Source organism: Salmo salar, chromosome ssa18 (assembly GCF_905237065.1).
Source record: "Salmo salar chromosome ssa18, Ssal_v3.1, whole genome shotgun sequence".
NCBI lineage: Eukaryota > Metazoa > Chordata > Actinopteri > Salmoniformes > Salmonidae > Salmo > Salmo salar.
The window spans coordinates 29381692-29398457 of record NC_059459.1 but is presented as its reverse complement, the minus strand read 5'-3'; the positions used below and the strand labels follow the sequence as shown (position 1 = coordinate 29398457).

Here is a 16766-nt window from a genome sequence, read left to right as displayed (position 1 = left end):
TTCCAGTAATAACCATTACCACATCGCCAACCTATTCATTTGCCAAATACCTTCACTTGCGTCTATATACAGTACTTTTTCAGACGCTGAAAAATCAAAACAAGCCTTGCCCTGTCCTGCCTCGATGATGGTGAGAGCGCGCACAACAACCCAACTATTCCTCCCTATCTCCTCCCCCGCGCTGTAAAAATAGAGGAGAACGTCACATCCCCTTGACCCTCCAATCACCTCAGGGTCCCATTTGATTGGAAGGCGGCAAAGGCTTTAATCTCGGACTAATTCAGATGCGTTTGAAGTGAGCATTTCTACCAGTTCGTACTTTGGGAGTATAGAGAGCGGACCTGCTGGGAGACACAGAACGCGCTATGCCTATGATGCAAGACGCAGCCTCGGATCCGCGATAACATCGCACTCACTCTCCTGTATCTTCTTCCTGCTTACCAGCCGCACCTTCTTATTTTCCTCTCACTATACGGATTATTACACGCAATACCACCACTTTTTTTTCTCTCCTGATTTTTTTTTGAGAGAGGTTGTAATTGCTTTTCGCCGTTCTTGATGAATCTGATAAATGCATTACCGACTAATTTCGTGATAATTAGGACATGATCACATCGCCCTCGGTGTCTGCGCTGAGTAATAGTAATACTCATCTAGTCTGGGAGAGCATCGACTCTCGGAATAACATCAACAAGCCTTTTCTTCATTCCGTTCCCCCGTCGGACCATCTACGGCAAGCTAAGCGAGTCCCCATCAAGGTTTTGAGAATGCTTACGGCACGATCAGGACACATTTTGCACCCAGAGTATCTTCAACCGTTACCATCTACCCCGATTAGCCCCATTGAGGTAAGATAAAAAACTGCTGAATTAATAAGTAAAAGTTGAATGTTTTTGTTGTTTTGTAATCATTACGAATAGAAACGGTTATCCCGGAATGTACCACAGGAAACAGCATATAATTAACAATGTAATATATCGAAGTGTAGATGTGGGCTATTCTATTATAGAGATCATTGGTAAAATACATGTTTTATAAATGTAGGAAATGTTCTCTTAGAGCTCGGCTATTCTCTCGCGTAAAAGCTGCGCATTGCGCACTACTCTTTTATTTTGGGGGTGGCGGCGGAGAAGGGCTCGGACATTCCGTTGCTGGATGCATTTCGACCAAAAGTCCTCTATTGTTTGATACTGTTTTTATATATTTTTTCACTATTCAATTTGTAAATATCGGTCCTGTTGTTTTCTCTACAGCTAGATGCCAAGAAGAGTCCGTTGGCACTGCTGGCGCAGACATGCTCTCAAATCGGTAAACCGGACCCCCCTCCCTCTTCCAAACTCTCCTCAGTTACATCAAATGGATCTAGTGACAAGGAATCCAAATCCGGTCCATTAAAAATGAGCGACATCGGTGTGGATGACAAATCTAGCTTCAAACCCTATTCGAAACCGTCCGATAAGAAGGACTCGTCCTCGGGCGTTTCGAGTGGAGAGAAGACTGGTTTCCGAGTACCGAGCGCCACCTGTCAGCCGTTCACGCCACGGACAGGCAGCCCCAACTCCAGCACTTCTGCCTCTCCCATGCCATCTGAGGGGAAGTGTGGAGACAGGGAGGACAAGAAAGATTCAGATTGTAATAAAAATGGCACAACGGATGGATCTGGAACCACTAACAGCCACAGCAGAATAAGCGTGAGTTGCGGTGGAATTAACGTGGAGGTGAACCAGCACCAGGAGACTCCCGGTTCCAAAGCCCCTTCTTCGGAATCGTCCTCCATAACCTCCGTTTCCTCAGCTTCTGGACTGGGGTCAGGACTTGTAGCCCCAGTCTCTCCTTACAAACCTGGTCAGACAGTTTTTCCCCTGCCGCCTGCTGGCATGCACTACCCCGGGAGTTTAGGGGCCTACGCAGGTTATCCCCAACACTACCTCCCCCACGGCGGCAGCCTGGTTAACGCACAGCTGGCCAGCATGGGCTGCAGTAAGGCTGGATCCAGCCCGCTGGCTGGGGCCTCTCCACCCTCCATCATGTCAGCCAGCCTGTGTAGAGACCCTTACTGCTTAAGTTACCATTGTGCCAGCCACTTAGCGGGCGCTGCCAGTGCCTCACAGCAGTGCCACGACAACGCAATGAAATCCGGGTACCACCACATGTACCCGACACACCTTTTGCACGGCATGCACTCCTCTCCGCAGTCGTTCAGTGGACACCCTTTGTACCCCTATGGTTTCATGCTCCCCAACGACCCCCTTCCTCACGTCTGTAACTGGGTGTCGGCGAACGGACCCTGCGACAAGCGTTTCTCCTCTTCCGAGGAGCTGCTGATTCACCTGCGGACGCATACCGCCTTCACCGGGGCGGAAAAGTTGATATCGGGTTACCCTAGTTCCTCATCTTTAGCTAGTGCTGCAGCTGCAGCTATGGCGTGCCACATGCACATGCCGCAGTCAGGAGGCCCTGGAAGCCCCGGGACACTGACCCTGAGGAGTCCGCATCACGCGCTGGGACTAAGCAGCCGTTACCATCCGTACTCCAAGAGCCCTCTGCCTACCGGAGCCCCTGTTCCCGTCCCCGCAGCTACCGGGCCATACTACTCCCCATATGCCCTGTACGGCCAGAGACTCACCACAGCATCAGCACTGGGATACCAGTGAAACACACTTCACTTTTGAAAAGTTTATAATTATAAAATGCAAATATAAAGACTTTTATATCAACGCTCCACCTATGGACAGGATCCGTGGACTGTATTTATTTATGTCGACTGAAAGCGGACAATAATGGCTACAAATGGAAGATATTTGAGAGACTCGAAGTGCATTATGTTTAAACTGAACTCTATAGGTAAAATGAAAACACACATGGTAGAATACTAATAAAATAGAGGTTTTCATTTCGATGTTCATTTGAAATTGCTATGATTGTATTGTTCTTATTTAATGTTTCATTGAAAAGAAAATAATTGACATGCATGTTTGTTTCTTAAAATCCCAAATTGTCCACTTTAAAATTGCCGTTATTTTTCAGGTGTATACCATGGGAAGAGAATTGGTATTTTTTTGTATGTATTCTGGAAAAATAAGAAACGATTTTGTTCCATATTTCCGTGTGCCTCCTTTTTATGATAACAAGACTTACATTTTTAACATGCTATTTCATTAAGCAGTTTCTGGTTTCTTTATGATTTAAATTGACATAATGACATGTGCTGATCTGGGAAGTTAATCTTATTAACTGGTTGCCTATACAACAAACTGGAACGTTATTTACAGGGTAGGCTGTTTTTTTTTAAAAATGTTCACTTTAAAGTGCACTTTATTTCTACTACATCTCTATAGAGTTTAATGTTTTTTTTTTTTAGCATGATCCATTGTTTTAAACTAAATAATTTGAATTCTTGAAAGTTGAAACACTAGGCTATTTTAAAACTAAACCCACAACTTTGAAATCGAATGCAACTAAGATTGGACATTATTTCAACAATAATGTATAGCTAGCTGAACGTCATGATTGAGTGTGTGAGCGTGCTGTTTGCCAGTGTGTCTGCATGTTCTAAAACGGGATACATCCATCAAAGCATGTTAATAATTGTTGATTGACGGTGAGTTTTGACATTATTGCTGTAGTGATTGGATTTAGAAGGTCATTTCCAAATAAGTATTGTTGGCTAAATAGAGTTTTCAATATTTGGTGATATAGAAAAATGTCTCTTGACATTGCCTGGTTAATAGTGATCCCCTCGAGCAACAAACAGAGAACGCCTCCTTTTGAAATGCGTTGTCATGGTATTTGTTGATTTAAATTTAATTTACAATATATTGTCTCAATATTCACGAGTCATTGAAGATGTATTAATTATGAATATAGAGTATCCTACTAAAAACAGATACGGCAAAACTCTATAAGGGAATAATTCTGTATAGGATTACATAAGGAACATTGCGCATACCTGATTTTAGAATGTCTCTATAATCTATTTCCACTTTGGCCCCACTTCAGTATAGTTGGTTGAAAATAACTGCTGATTTTAGAGACATCCCGCTGGGTGCAGACATCAATTTAACGTCTATTGGTCAATGTTCATTGAAATCAAATCACATTTTATTGGTCCAACAGTGCTGTAATATCTAACAATTCACAACAATACACACAAATCTAAAGGAAAATAATGGAATTAAGAAATATATAAATAATGACGTGGAAACAACGTTGTTTAAACCAGTGTGTGCCCAGTAGTGTAACACTGGTGTGTGATTCAGAAATTTGTAGGAGACCATTTCAAAATGCCATGATCTAGCCTATAGTTTAAACAAAGGATTATCACACAAACTTTTAAATATACATCCGTCTATACTCAGCTTTTTAATTACAGTAGAGGCCTAACTAGCCTAATTTATATATGTAAAAAAGTGTTGTTGGCTGATTCATTCCTTAGATCAAACAGGGTTGAAATTTCGTGCACATTCTTGTTTCATATTGAAATTCATCAACAGCTGGCCTATAGGCCTAACTCTTCGCTGCTCTGTATACTGCCCTTTGCTATGTTAAATAAGGCCACACAATCTTAAATTGCATGGTTACAGACACACCATATTAGTTCAGTAATTAATCATGCCTTTATTGCATTCAGCCGAGAAAAAATGGTTGCCACATTTTTTTTAAAGAAATACATAGGCAAGACTATAGTTAGGCCTATTGCTTTTCACAGAATATTTCACACCAAATCTACAAAATGGCTGCGAAACGGGCCAATCCCCGAGATAACAATACCATTTTACGATCAAGAAATAGGCTATATTACTCAAATACCAATAGCTAATGGGTTAACCTTACAAGTCCAAAAGATTCATTCATGTTTTTAATTGCATAATTGGGAAACTTTGAATTGAAACATAGTGGAACTCAATCATTTAGCCTACTATAGTTCTGCTAGGTGCCATTGGTGTCAAACATCAACAGGATAATAGTAGGGTCCCACTGGACACACACTGGTTGAATCAACATTGTTTCCACGTATTGTCATTTCAATTAAATGATGTTGAACCAACATGGAATAGGCCTTGAATTGACATCTGTGCCCAGTGGGGTGAATTCAGAAAACGTGGGACACCTTTTGAGTTTCATAGTTATGTAACTCTTTAGACTTCTATTCAACATATTAGCCCAACACATGATACATTTCTGAAATCCTCAAGATGTTTCCTAATCACACAAAATTGAAAATTGCCAATGGGCTAGAATTAGGCCTATCCCAGTTTATCTAACCTGCTGTCCCAGTTTCCAAAATGTACACTGAAAATATGGTTGTGGCTCAGTGTACACAAATGGGTGTGTCATGCCTTCTGTGAATATGATATCAACATTTGTCCTTTTTGTGTGATTAGGAAACATCTTGAGGATTTCAGAAATATATAATGTGTTGGGCTAATATGCTGGATAGATGTTGAAAAATGGGTTACAGAAGACAGAAATGCAAAACGTGTCCCACAAATTCTGAATTCACCATTTATTTTAGAAGTGTTATTGTTTTAATTGAATTAAATATACAGTAGCCTATAGCTTAAGGTCTTGTGCCAGCCTTATTTATCAAACACAAATATGTTGTGTCTGAATATTTAGTTGACAGGCCTTTAAATCTTTTCTTCCTGTTCTTAGCTGTCAGTGAGCTAGCTGAAAATAGCTTCAAGCTAAAGCCAGATATTCTCCTCTATACAGGCACAAACTGGTGCAAGGCACAACGTCCCATTTCCTTAATTCTGTGTGAAAGACGAGATGTCACACAGTGGACGGGTCTGAAGTGACAGGCTAGAATAGAGCGCAACAGCCCTATAACGGAACACTGCCACACATCGATCTATTGGCTTATCTGTCCGTCAAACGCCCAAGTGTTTCCACTTTGCATCTATAACTCATGAAATTACTATACTCTGGAAGTGTTCTTGAATATGAATGAATGAGTTATTTGTAAATGACTTTGACCTCTGAATGATAGCGACACTCATCCACCCTGTCGTTGGTTATTTAGCTGAATACCGTCTCAGAGAGATCGCTCTTGTCTTGGTCCACCAGCAGCTATAGTCAAAACCAACTTCTCTGTTTGTTAATGTGTGTGTACATGTGTGGGTTCGTTTGTGTGTGTGTGTACACATGCGTGTATAAGTATGTGTGTGTGTGTGTGTGTGTGTGTCTGTGTGTGTGTTGGTCTGGAGGCCCACACACATTCTAAACTGATGTAATGACGGTGAAAGGGAGCGATTTCCATTTTTACCCACATCATGGTGGCTGTGTGTGGAGGTCCCAGATGGAAGGCAATTTATCATGTGCCCCTCCCTTGGCCTGTCACTGGGGGAACAGGCAGGCACATGTGTGCATGAATTACCAGCACTACCCCCTTCCACTTGCTCACAGTGGGGAGAAGCCAACAAGCAGAGGAGAAAAAGGACTTAGCTACAGCATTAGTGCTTCATGCCAGTAGTACATTCACTCTGTATTGTACTAAGGCATAAAACTGTCTGGAAGGACTATGAGATTGTAGGGAGGGAGAGAACAGTTGGATTATAGCACAGGGAGGATATTGTTAGACTATATTGTAATATTTCTTTACCTTAAAAATATGAAAGGCGATTAATAATCCATGGTTTTGTCTTGGCAAAACCACTCACACCGTTGTCTAAATGTGCATTAAAGTTTTTAACAGAACAATCTGAAAATGTGAAATGATTGTTGTAAATGGGAGGTCATTTTGGTGACAGTCAGACAGAGCCACGTCAAAAAAAAACACACAGGTCACAGAGGAAGAGGTTAAGTGAGGTTCATTCCCTAAACTGTCCCAGTAAACATTAACTGGCTGGGGTCAAGGACAAGGCTTTTACAAGGGAGCACAGCCCTAACAGAGCAGGATCACTGTCTCATCTGTTAGCACAGCATGGTGAGAATGGAGAGCCTTTGCTGTTGATCTTTGAAGTGTCTGCATATCTATCGACTATCTATCGCCTACCTATTGCCTACCTATTGCTTGTCTATTGCCTATATATCACCTACCTATCGCCTATCTAGCGCTTGTCTATCACCTACCTATCGCCTATCTATTCTGGTTTATGTAACAGACCTTGTATTTAACCTGGCTGGTTGAATGAGATACCACAATGGATAGTATTAGCCCACCGAGCCAAAGCCTCTAAGAGCTAACACAAGTCATCAGGTCTCGGCCAGACACGGTTACTCATCACACAAGCACAGTTCAGCGAACCATTTCTGCTACCCTTTGTCTTCTGAGATCCGTGGTTTTAAAAGAACAGGAGACATTTTAGTGTTTGGACTTATCAGTGATACCATACCATCTTTCACCTACCCACAATGCACTGGTGCAGGAAATCTGGCAGGCAGGACATTTGGCCTTGGGGAACCCAGGACATGAGTCACACACCTCACCCCGTAGTCAACCCTCTCTCCTGAATTACCCTCCACCTCTAAAGCTGTCATTAGTGGGTGTGTGACACAATAGAAAGACACACCATTGTCTGCTATGGCAAGTCTATAGTTTGGGCAACAGCTGTGTCAATACGGGGGAAGCAGCTATAATGTTCTAGCCCCATTCCAGACATAAGTCAAAGAGCGATTATTCTCCTTTATGAGTGTGGTCTCTTTTAGGAGGGTAAGATTATAATTAAAGGCCTATCCTTGGAAAAACAGTAGGCTCACCCTACAACCATGATTATTATGCTGCTGTTTTGTTAGGTTTAAGATTGCATGGTTATGCTTGATGCATTTTGTGTTTTGGGCTTCATTTTGTGTTTGGGACAAGCACCACAGTTGTGTTTTAATGTCAAACAAACATCTCATAACATTAGCTACTTACGGACAACCATGTAATATTATGGCCATGGTTAGATGGTTGGTCCTGTAGTCTAACTTCAACATGGGTAGAATAGGTCAAAATAGTGACATTTAAACGTTTTAGCTGTATGTCATCTGAGCTGACACAGTATTAGTTATGCAGTATACATACAAAAGTATTTGGACATCCCTTCAAATTAGTGGATTCGGCTATTTCAGCCACACCTGTTGCTGACAGGTACATAGTAATAATCACAGTAGTTGTCGATGGTGCAACAGGTGCACCTCAGGAGTAAATGTCAGTTGGCTTTTCATAGCCGATCATTGAGAGTATCTCTACCGCTCCTGCTGTCTCTAGAGAGTTGAGAATCTTCATAGACAAACATTGGCAGTAGAATGGCCTTACTGAAGAGCTCAGTGACTTTCAACGTGGCACCGTCACAGGATGCCACCATTCCAACAAGTCAGTTCGTAAAATGTATGCCCTGCTAGAGCTGCCTCGGTCAACTGTAAGTGCTGTTATTGTGAAGTGGAAATGTCTAGGAGCAACAACGGCTCAGCAGCGAAGTGGTAGGCCACACAGCTCACAGAACGTGAACTCTGAGTGCTGAAGCGCGTAGCATAGCGTAAAATCGTCTGTCCTCAGTTGCAACACTCACTACCGCGTTCCAGACTGCCTCTGGAAGCAACGTCAGCACAATAACTGTTTGTCGAGAGCTTCATGACATGTGTTTCCATGGTCGAGCAGCCGCACACCAGCTTAAGATCATCATGCGCAATGCCAAGTGTCGGCTGGAGTGGTGTAAAGTTCACCGTCATTAGACTCTGGTGCAGTGGAAATGCGTTCTCTGGAGTGATGAATCACCCTTCACTATCTGGCATTCCGACCGATGAATCTGGGTTTGGCGGATGCCAGGAGAACGCTACCTGCTCGAATGCATAGTGCCAACTGTAAAGTTTGGTGGAGGAGGAATAATGGTCTGGGGCTGTTTTTCATGTCTCAGGCTAGGCCCCTTAGTTCCAGTGAAGATAAATGTTAACGCTACAGCATACAATGACATTCTACACGATTTTGTGCTTCCAACATTGTGGCAACAGTTTCGGGAAGGCCCATTCCTGTTTCAGCATTACAATGGCCCTGTGCACAAAGTGAGGTCCATACTGAAATGGTTTGTTGAGATCGGTGTGTAAGAACTTGACTGGCATACACAGAGCCCTGACCTCAACCCCATTGAGCCCCTTTGGGATGAATTTGAACGCTGACTGTGAGCCAGGCCTAATCACACAACATCAGTGCCCAACCTCACTAATGCTCTTGTGGCTGAATGGAAGCAAGTCCGGCAGCAATGTTCCAACATCTAGTAAAAAGCCTTACCAAAAGAGTGGAGGCTGTTATACCAGCAAAGGGGGACCAAGTCCATATTAATGCCCATAATTTTGGAATGAGATGTTTAACAAGCAGATGTCCACATACTGTTGGTCATGTAGTGGATGTAATTTACAGCGAGGCTCCAACATGGCATGTACCTGTGTATTCTCATACCTTCACAGTGTAGTATAACACACGCAGGCCCTTGTACTAAAGGGTGTCACACTAAAACCATCCTCTCACAGACACAGTGATTTATGACTGCAGGCAGAGTGCCGTTGAGATAGATATCCACAGCTTCTGTGATTGTAGTAATGAAGCCATAAAGGGCACAGCATGAAATGAATCAGGGCTCCGGACTGCATCAAGCAAATTACATTATCACCCAGCGCTAACTGAATGTAACTAATCCCCCAGAAGATAGAAATCAACATCGTCAACGGTCACACGTCGTATTCATGAGCGCTAAAGCACCCCGTTCTGACAAGCTGATCTTAGAATGCAGATCTCCCAACTGAGAACCGTAATGCAGACCATTTCACCCTCTAAACAGACTGAGCCGAGAATCCATGCAGGAATCCCTCCTCCACAAGCATGCAGACACAGCCTTCAAATGTGATTTCCTCTCCTCATTGATTCACAAATGTAAAGTGCTCTCTCATCCAGGTAATATGTGAAAGTGGGATGGCATCATCAAAGCTTTCCATTTACGCCACTCAAAAAACTCCCAACTCACTTGACGTGACACCTCGTGCTTTAGAAGGCCTAACTGAGGTTATTGGCGTCCGCTTTGGGATCTACACTTCACAGATAATTATGCCCATAATAATAATGCACATTTTCCTGTTTCTGACTAACAATATTTTATGAAAATCAGAGCCGGTTCAAGCCTTTTGGGGGTCCTAAGCAAAACATTTTAGTGGGCCCCCTCTTGACAGCAAAGATGACATTTTAAGTTTTTAAGTTAATTTCCTGCAATTTGACACATTTTGATGCAATTTTAAATCTTTATTTTTTTGCAGTTCTACACATTTTGCCATGGGGTGGAGAGAAAATGTGTACATTTTAAAGCATAATTCAGGCAATAAAGCCCTGAATTATGCCATGTTATTGATACAGTGCCTTGCGAAAGTATTCGGCCCCCTTGAACTTTTTGACCTTTTGCCACATTTCAGGTTTCAAACATAAAGATATAAAACTGTAATTTTTTGTGAAGAATCAACAACAAGTGGACACAATTATGAAGTGGAACGAAATTTATTGGATATTTCAAACTTTTTTAACAAATACAAAACTGATAAATTGTCCGTGCAAAATTATTCAGCCCCTTTACTTTCAGTGCAGCAAACTCTCTCCAGAAGTTCAGTGAGGATCTCTGAATGATCCAATGTTGACCTAAATGACTAATGATGATAAATAGAATCCACCTGTGTGTAATCAAGTCTCCGTATAAATGCACCTGCTTTGTGATAGTCTCAGAGGTCCGTTTAAAGCGCAGAGAGCATCATGAAGAACAAGGAACACACCAGGCAGGTCCGAGATACTGTTGTGGAGAAGTTCAAAGCCGGATTTGGATACAAAAAGATTTCCCAAGCTTTAAACATCCCAAGGAGCACTGTGCAAGCGATAATATTGAAATGGAAGGAGTATCAGACCACTGCAAATCTACGAAGACCCGGCCGTCCCTCTAAACATTCAGCTCATACAAGGAGAAGACTGATCAGAGATGCAGCCAAGAGGCCCATGATCACTCTGGATGAACTGCAGAGATCTACAGCTGAGGTTGGAGACTCTGTCCATAGGACAACAATCAGTCGTATACTGCACAAATCTGGCCTTTATGGAAGAGTGGCAAGAAGAAAGCCATTTCTTAAAGATATCCATAAAAAGTGTCGTTTAAAGTTTGCCACTAGCCACCTGGGAGACACACCAAACATGCGGAAGAAGGTGCTCTGGTCAGATGAAACCAAAATCGAACTTTTTGGCAACAATGCAAAACGTTATGTTTGGCGTAAAAGCAACACAGCTCATCACCCTGAACACACCATCCCCACTGTCAAACATGGTGGTGGCAGCATCATGGTTTGGGCCTGCTTTTCTTCAGCAGGGGCAGGGAAGATGGTTAAAATTGATGGGAAGATGGATGGAGCCAAATACAGGACCATTCTGGAAGAAAACCTGATGGAGTCTGCAAAAGACCTGAGACTGGGACGGAGATTTGTCTTCCAACAAGACAATGATCCAAAACATAAAGCAAAATCTACAATGGAATGGTTCACAAATAAACATATCCAGGTGTTAGAATGGCCAAGTCAAAGTCCAGACCTGAATCCAATCGAGAATCTGTGGAAAGAACTGAAAACTGCTGTTCACAAACGCTCTCCATCCAACCTCACTGAGCTCGAGCTGTTTTGCAAGGAGGAATGGGCAAAAATGTCAGTCTCTCGATGTGCAAAACTGATAGAGACATACCCCAAGCGACTTACAGCTGTAATCGCAGCAAAAGGTGGTGCTACAAAGTATTAACTTAAGGGGGCTGAATAATTTAGCACGGCCAATTTTTCAGTCTTTTATTTGTTAAAAAAGTTTGAAATATCCAATAAATTTCGTTCCACTTCATGATTGTGTCCCACTTGTTGTTGATTCTTCACAAAAAATTACAGTTTTATATCTTTATGTTTGAAGCCTGAAATGTGGCAAAAGGTCGAAAAGTTCAAGGGGGCCGAATACTTTCGCAAGGCACTGTATCTGAGTGAGAGTGACTAACAAAATCAATGGGGGCCCCCTGGAGGTTAGGGCCCCTGCGATATCTATGGTATTCTGCCATGATAGCTGGATAGACTAATTCACCAATCAAAAAGTCTAAGCTGACATGACTAATTGAGTGACTGTCAGTGATGACATAACAACAGAAAAATTGCTGATGTCTTTTTCTCTTCATTCTTCCATATCAATGAGGACCAAGTATGTGTTGTTGGGCTTTGATTCCATGATATCATCTAGATCAAATCAAATTTTATTTGTCACCTGCACCGAATACAACAAGTGTAGACCTTACCGTGAAATGCTTACTTACAAGTCCTTAACCAACAATGCAGTTCAAGAAATAGAGTTAAGAAAGTAACACAATAAAATAATAATGAGGCTATAAACGGGGGGTACTGGTACCGAGTCAATGTGCAGGGGTACAGGTTAGTCGAGGTAATTTGTATATGTAGGTAGGGGTAAAGTGACTATGCATAGATAATAAACAGCAAGTATCAGCAGTGTAAATGTAAATAGTCCGGGTGGCCATTTGATTAATTGTTAAGCAGACTTATGGCTTGGGGGTAGAAGCTGTTAAGGAGCTTTTTGAACCTAGACTTGGCACTCCGGTACTGCTTGCCGTGCGGTAGCAGAGAGAACAGTCTATGACTTGGGTGACTGGAGTCTTTGACAAGTATTTGGGCCTTCCTCTGACACCACCTAGTATATCCTGCCTTCCAGGACCTATAGGAGCTTGGCCCCAGTGATGTACAGGGCCATACGCACTACCCTCTGTAGCGTCTTACCATCTGATGCCGAGCAGTTGCCATACCAGGCGGTGATGCAACCAGTCAGGATGCTCTCTGTGGTGCAGCTGTAGAATTTTTTTTGAGGATCTGGGGACCAATGCCAAATCTTGAGGGGGAAAATGTGTTGTCGTGCCCTCTTCACGACTGTCTTGGTGTATTTGGACCATAATAGTTTGTTGGTGATGTGGACAACAAGGAACTTGAAACTCTCGACCCGCTCCACTATAGCCCCATTGATGTGATTAGGAGCTTTCGGCCCTCCTTTTCCTGTAGTCCGCAATCAGCTCTTATGTCTTGCTCACGTTGAGGGAGAGGTTGTTGTCCTGGTACCACACTGTCAGGTCTCTGACCTCCTTCCAATAGGATGTCTCATCGTTGTCGGTGATCAGGCCTACTACTGTTGTGTCGTCAGCAAACTTAATGATGGTGTTGGATTCATGTTTGGACACGCAGTCGTGGATGAACAGGGAGTACAGGAGGGCACTAAGCACACACCCCTGAGAGGCCCGAGTGTTGAGGATCAGTGTGGCAGACGTGTTGTTACCTACCCTTACCACCTGGGGGCGGCCCATCAGGAAGTCCAGGATCCAGTTGCAGAGGGAGGTGTTTAGTCACAGGGTCCTCAGTGATGAGCTTTGTGGGCACTATGGTGTTGAACGCTGAGCTGTAGTCTAGGGTTTCCGGGATGATGGTGTTGATGTGAGCCATGACCAGCCTTTCAAAGCACTACCGACGTGGTGGTAGTAATTTAGGCAGGTTACCTTCACTTTCTTGGGCACAGGGACTATGGTGGTCTGTTGACCTGTTTAAAGGTCTTGCTCACATCGGATACGGAGAGCGTAATCACACAGTCATCCGGAACAGCTGGTGCTCTCAAGCATGATTCAGTGTTGCTTGCCTCGAAGCGAGCATAAAAGGCATTTAGCTCGTCTGGTAGGCTCACGTCACTGGGCAGCTCGCGTCTGGGTTTCCCTTTGTAGTCCGTAATAGTTTGCAAGCCCTGCCACATCCGACGAGCGTCAGAGCCGGTGTAGTAGGATTCAATCTTTGTCCTGTATTGATGCTTTGCCTGTTTGATGGTTCATCTGAGGGCATATTGGGATTTCTTGTCAGCGCCCGGATTAGTGTCCCACTCCTTGAAAGCGGCAGCTCTAGCCTTTCGCTCGGTGTGGATGTTGCCTGTAATCCATGGCTTCTGGTTGGGTTATGTCACTGTGGGGACGTCGTTATCGATGCACTTATTAATGAAGCCAGTGACTGAGTTGGTATGCTCCTCAATGCTATTGGATGAATCCCGGAACATATTCCAGTCTGTGCTAGCAAAACAGTCCTGTAGTGTAGCATCTGTGTCATCTGACCACTTCCGTACTGAGTGAGTCACTGGTACTTCCTGCTTTAGTTTTTGCTTATAAGCAGGAATCAGAAGGATAGAATTATGGTCAGATTTATCAAATCAAATGTATTTATATAGCCCTACTTAGATCAGCTGATATATCAGTGCTGTAGAGAAACACAGTGTAAAACCGCAAACAGCAAGCAATGCAGGTGTAGAAGCACGGTGGCTAGGAAAAACTCCCTAGAAAGGCCAAAACCTAGGAAGAAACCTAGAGAAGAACCAGGCTATGAGGGGTGGCCAGTCCTCTTCTGGCTGTGCCGGGTGGAGATTATAACAGGACATGGCCAAGATGTTCAAATGTTCATAAATGACCAGCATGGTCAAATAATAATAATCCCAGTAGTTGTCGAGGGTGCAACAGGTCAGCACCTCAGGAGTAAATGTCAGTTGGCTTTTCATAGTCGATCATTGAGAGTATCTCTACCGCTCCTGCTGTCTCTAGAGAGTTGAAAACAGCAGGTCTGGGACAGGTAGCACGTCCTGTGAACAGGTCAGGGTTCCATAGCCGCAGGCAGAACAGTTGAAACTGGAGCAGCAGCACCGCCAGGTGGACTGGGGACAGCAAGGAGTCATCCGGCCAGGTAGTCGAGAGGCATGGTCCTAGGGCTCAGGTCCTCCGAGAGAGAAAGAAAGAAAGAGAGAAAGAGAGAATTAGAGAGAGCATACTTAAATTCACACCGGATAAGACAGGAGAAATACTCCAGATATAACAGACTGACCCTAGCCCCTGACACATAAACTACTGCAGCATAAATACTGGAGGCTGAGACAGGAGGGGTCAGGAGACACTGTGGTCCCATCCGATGATACCCCCGGACAGGGCCAAACAGGTAGGATATAACCCCACCCACTTTGACAAAGCACAGCCCCCACACCACTAGAGGGATACCTTCAACCACCAACTTACCATCCTGAGACAAGGCCGAGTATAGCCCACAAAGATCTCCGCCACGGCACAACCCAAGGGGGGGCACCTACCCAGACAGGAAGACCACGTCAGTGACTCAACCCACTCAAGTGACGCACCCCTCCCAGGGACGGCATGGAAGAGCACCAGTAAGCCAGTGACTCAGCCCCAATGAGCCAAATGGGGAGCGAGGGAGAGCTTTGTATGCATCTGTGTGTGGAGTAAAGTTGGTGTAGAGTTTTTTTCCTTCTGGTTGCACATGTGACATGCTGGTAGTAATGAGGTAAAACGGATTTAAGTTTGCCTTCATTAAAGTCACCGGCCACTAGGAGCACCGCTTCTGGATGAGCATTTTCTTGTTTGCTTATGGCCTTATACAGCTCGTTGAGTGCGGTCTTTGTGCCAGCATCGGTTTGTGATGGTAAATAGACAATGGAAAATATAGATGAAAACTCTTGGTAGATTGTGTGGTCTACAGCTTATCATGAGGTACTCTACCTCAGGTGAGCAATACCTCGAGACTTCCTTAATAATATCGCCCACCAGCTGTTATTGACAAATAGACACACACCCCCACCCCTCGTCTTACCAGACGTAGCTGTTATGTCTTGCCGATGCACGGAAAACGAAGCCAAATGTATATAATCCGTGTCGTCGTTCAGCCACAACTTGTTGAAACATAAGATATATTACAGTTTTTAATGTCCCGTTGGTAGGACAGTCTTGAACTGAGATCATCCAGTTTATTTTACAGTGATTGCACGTTGGCCAATAGAACGGATGGTAGAGGCGGGTTACCCACTCGCTCTATCAAGGCACCCCGATCTCCGCCCCGTGTATTTCTGTCTTGTCTTCACGCTAATGATTGGGATTTGGGCCTGGTCTCTGAGAAGCAGTATATCCTTCGCGTCGGACTCATTAAAGAAAAAATTTGTAATGCTGTTATGATATCCAGAAGCCCTTTTCGGTCATAAGAGACGGTAGCAGCAACATTGTGTATAAAACAAGTTAAAAACAATGCGACAAAGCAGATAAAATAGCACAATTGGTTAGGAGCCCCGTAAAACGGCAGCCATCCCCTCCAGTGCCATTATTAAATCTGGAGCAGAGCACCAATCATCTGCACCACATTCATTCCTGTCACGACTTCCGCTGAAGTCGGTCCCTCTCCTTGTTCAGGCGGCGTTCGGCGGTCGACGTCACCGGCCTTTTAGCCACCGCCGATCCACTTTTCATTTTCCATTTGTTTTGTCTTAGTCTTACTCACCTGGTTTCACTCACCCAATTACCTGTTTATTATTTAACCCTCTGTTCCCCATGTTTGTTTGTGAGTGATTATTTTTTTGGTATTTTCGGTCCGTTATGGGGTGCTCGTGATGTTACTTTGTACATTTGTCATTTTGAGTAAAAGTACGTTGATTACTCATATTTTCTGTCCTGCGCCTGACTCTACACCAGCTACACACAGGACCCTTACAATTTCCTTCTACTACCAAGTTGAATGAGTTCCAGATCATGTACAGTTGAAGTCGGAAGTTTACATACACTTAAATTGGAGTCATTATAACTCGTTTTTCAACCACTCCACAAATCTCTTGCTAACAAACTATCGTTTTGGCAAGTCGGTTAGGACATCTACAAGTCATTTTTCCAAAAATTGTTTACAGACAGATTATTTCAGTTATAATTCATTGTATCACAATT

At 43.6% G+C, this 16766-nt stretch overlaps 1 protein-coding gene across 1 annotated transcript; it reads left to right on the top strand.

The window, feature by feature from the left end:
- The first annotated feature begins 334 nt into the window (after nt 1–334).
- Nucleotides 335–3101, top strand: zn503 (Zinc finger protein 503). The gene is given in 2 exon segments (NM_001140111.1): nt 335–848; nt 1254–3101. Coding segments are annotated over 2 exon segments (1644 nt in total). The 5' UTR covers nt 335–605; the 3' UTR covers nt 2655–3101.
- The last annotated feature ends 13665 nt before the right edge of the window (nt 3102–16766 follow it).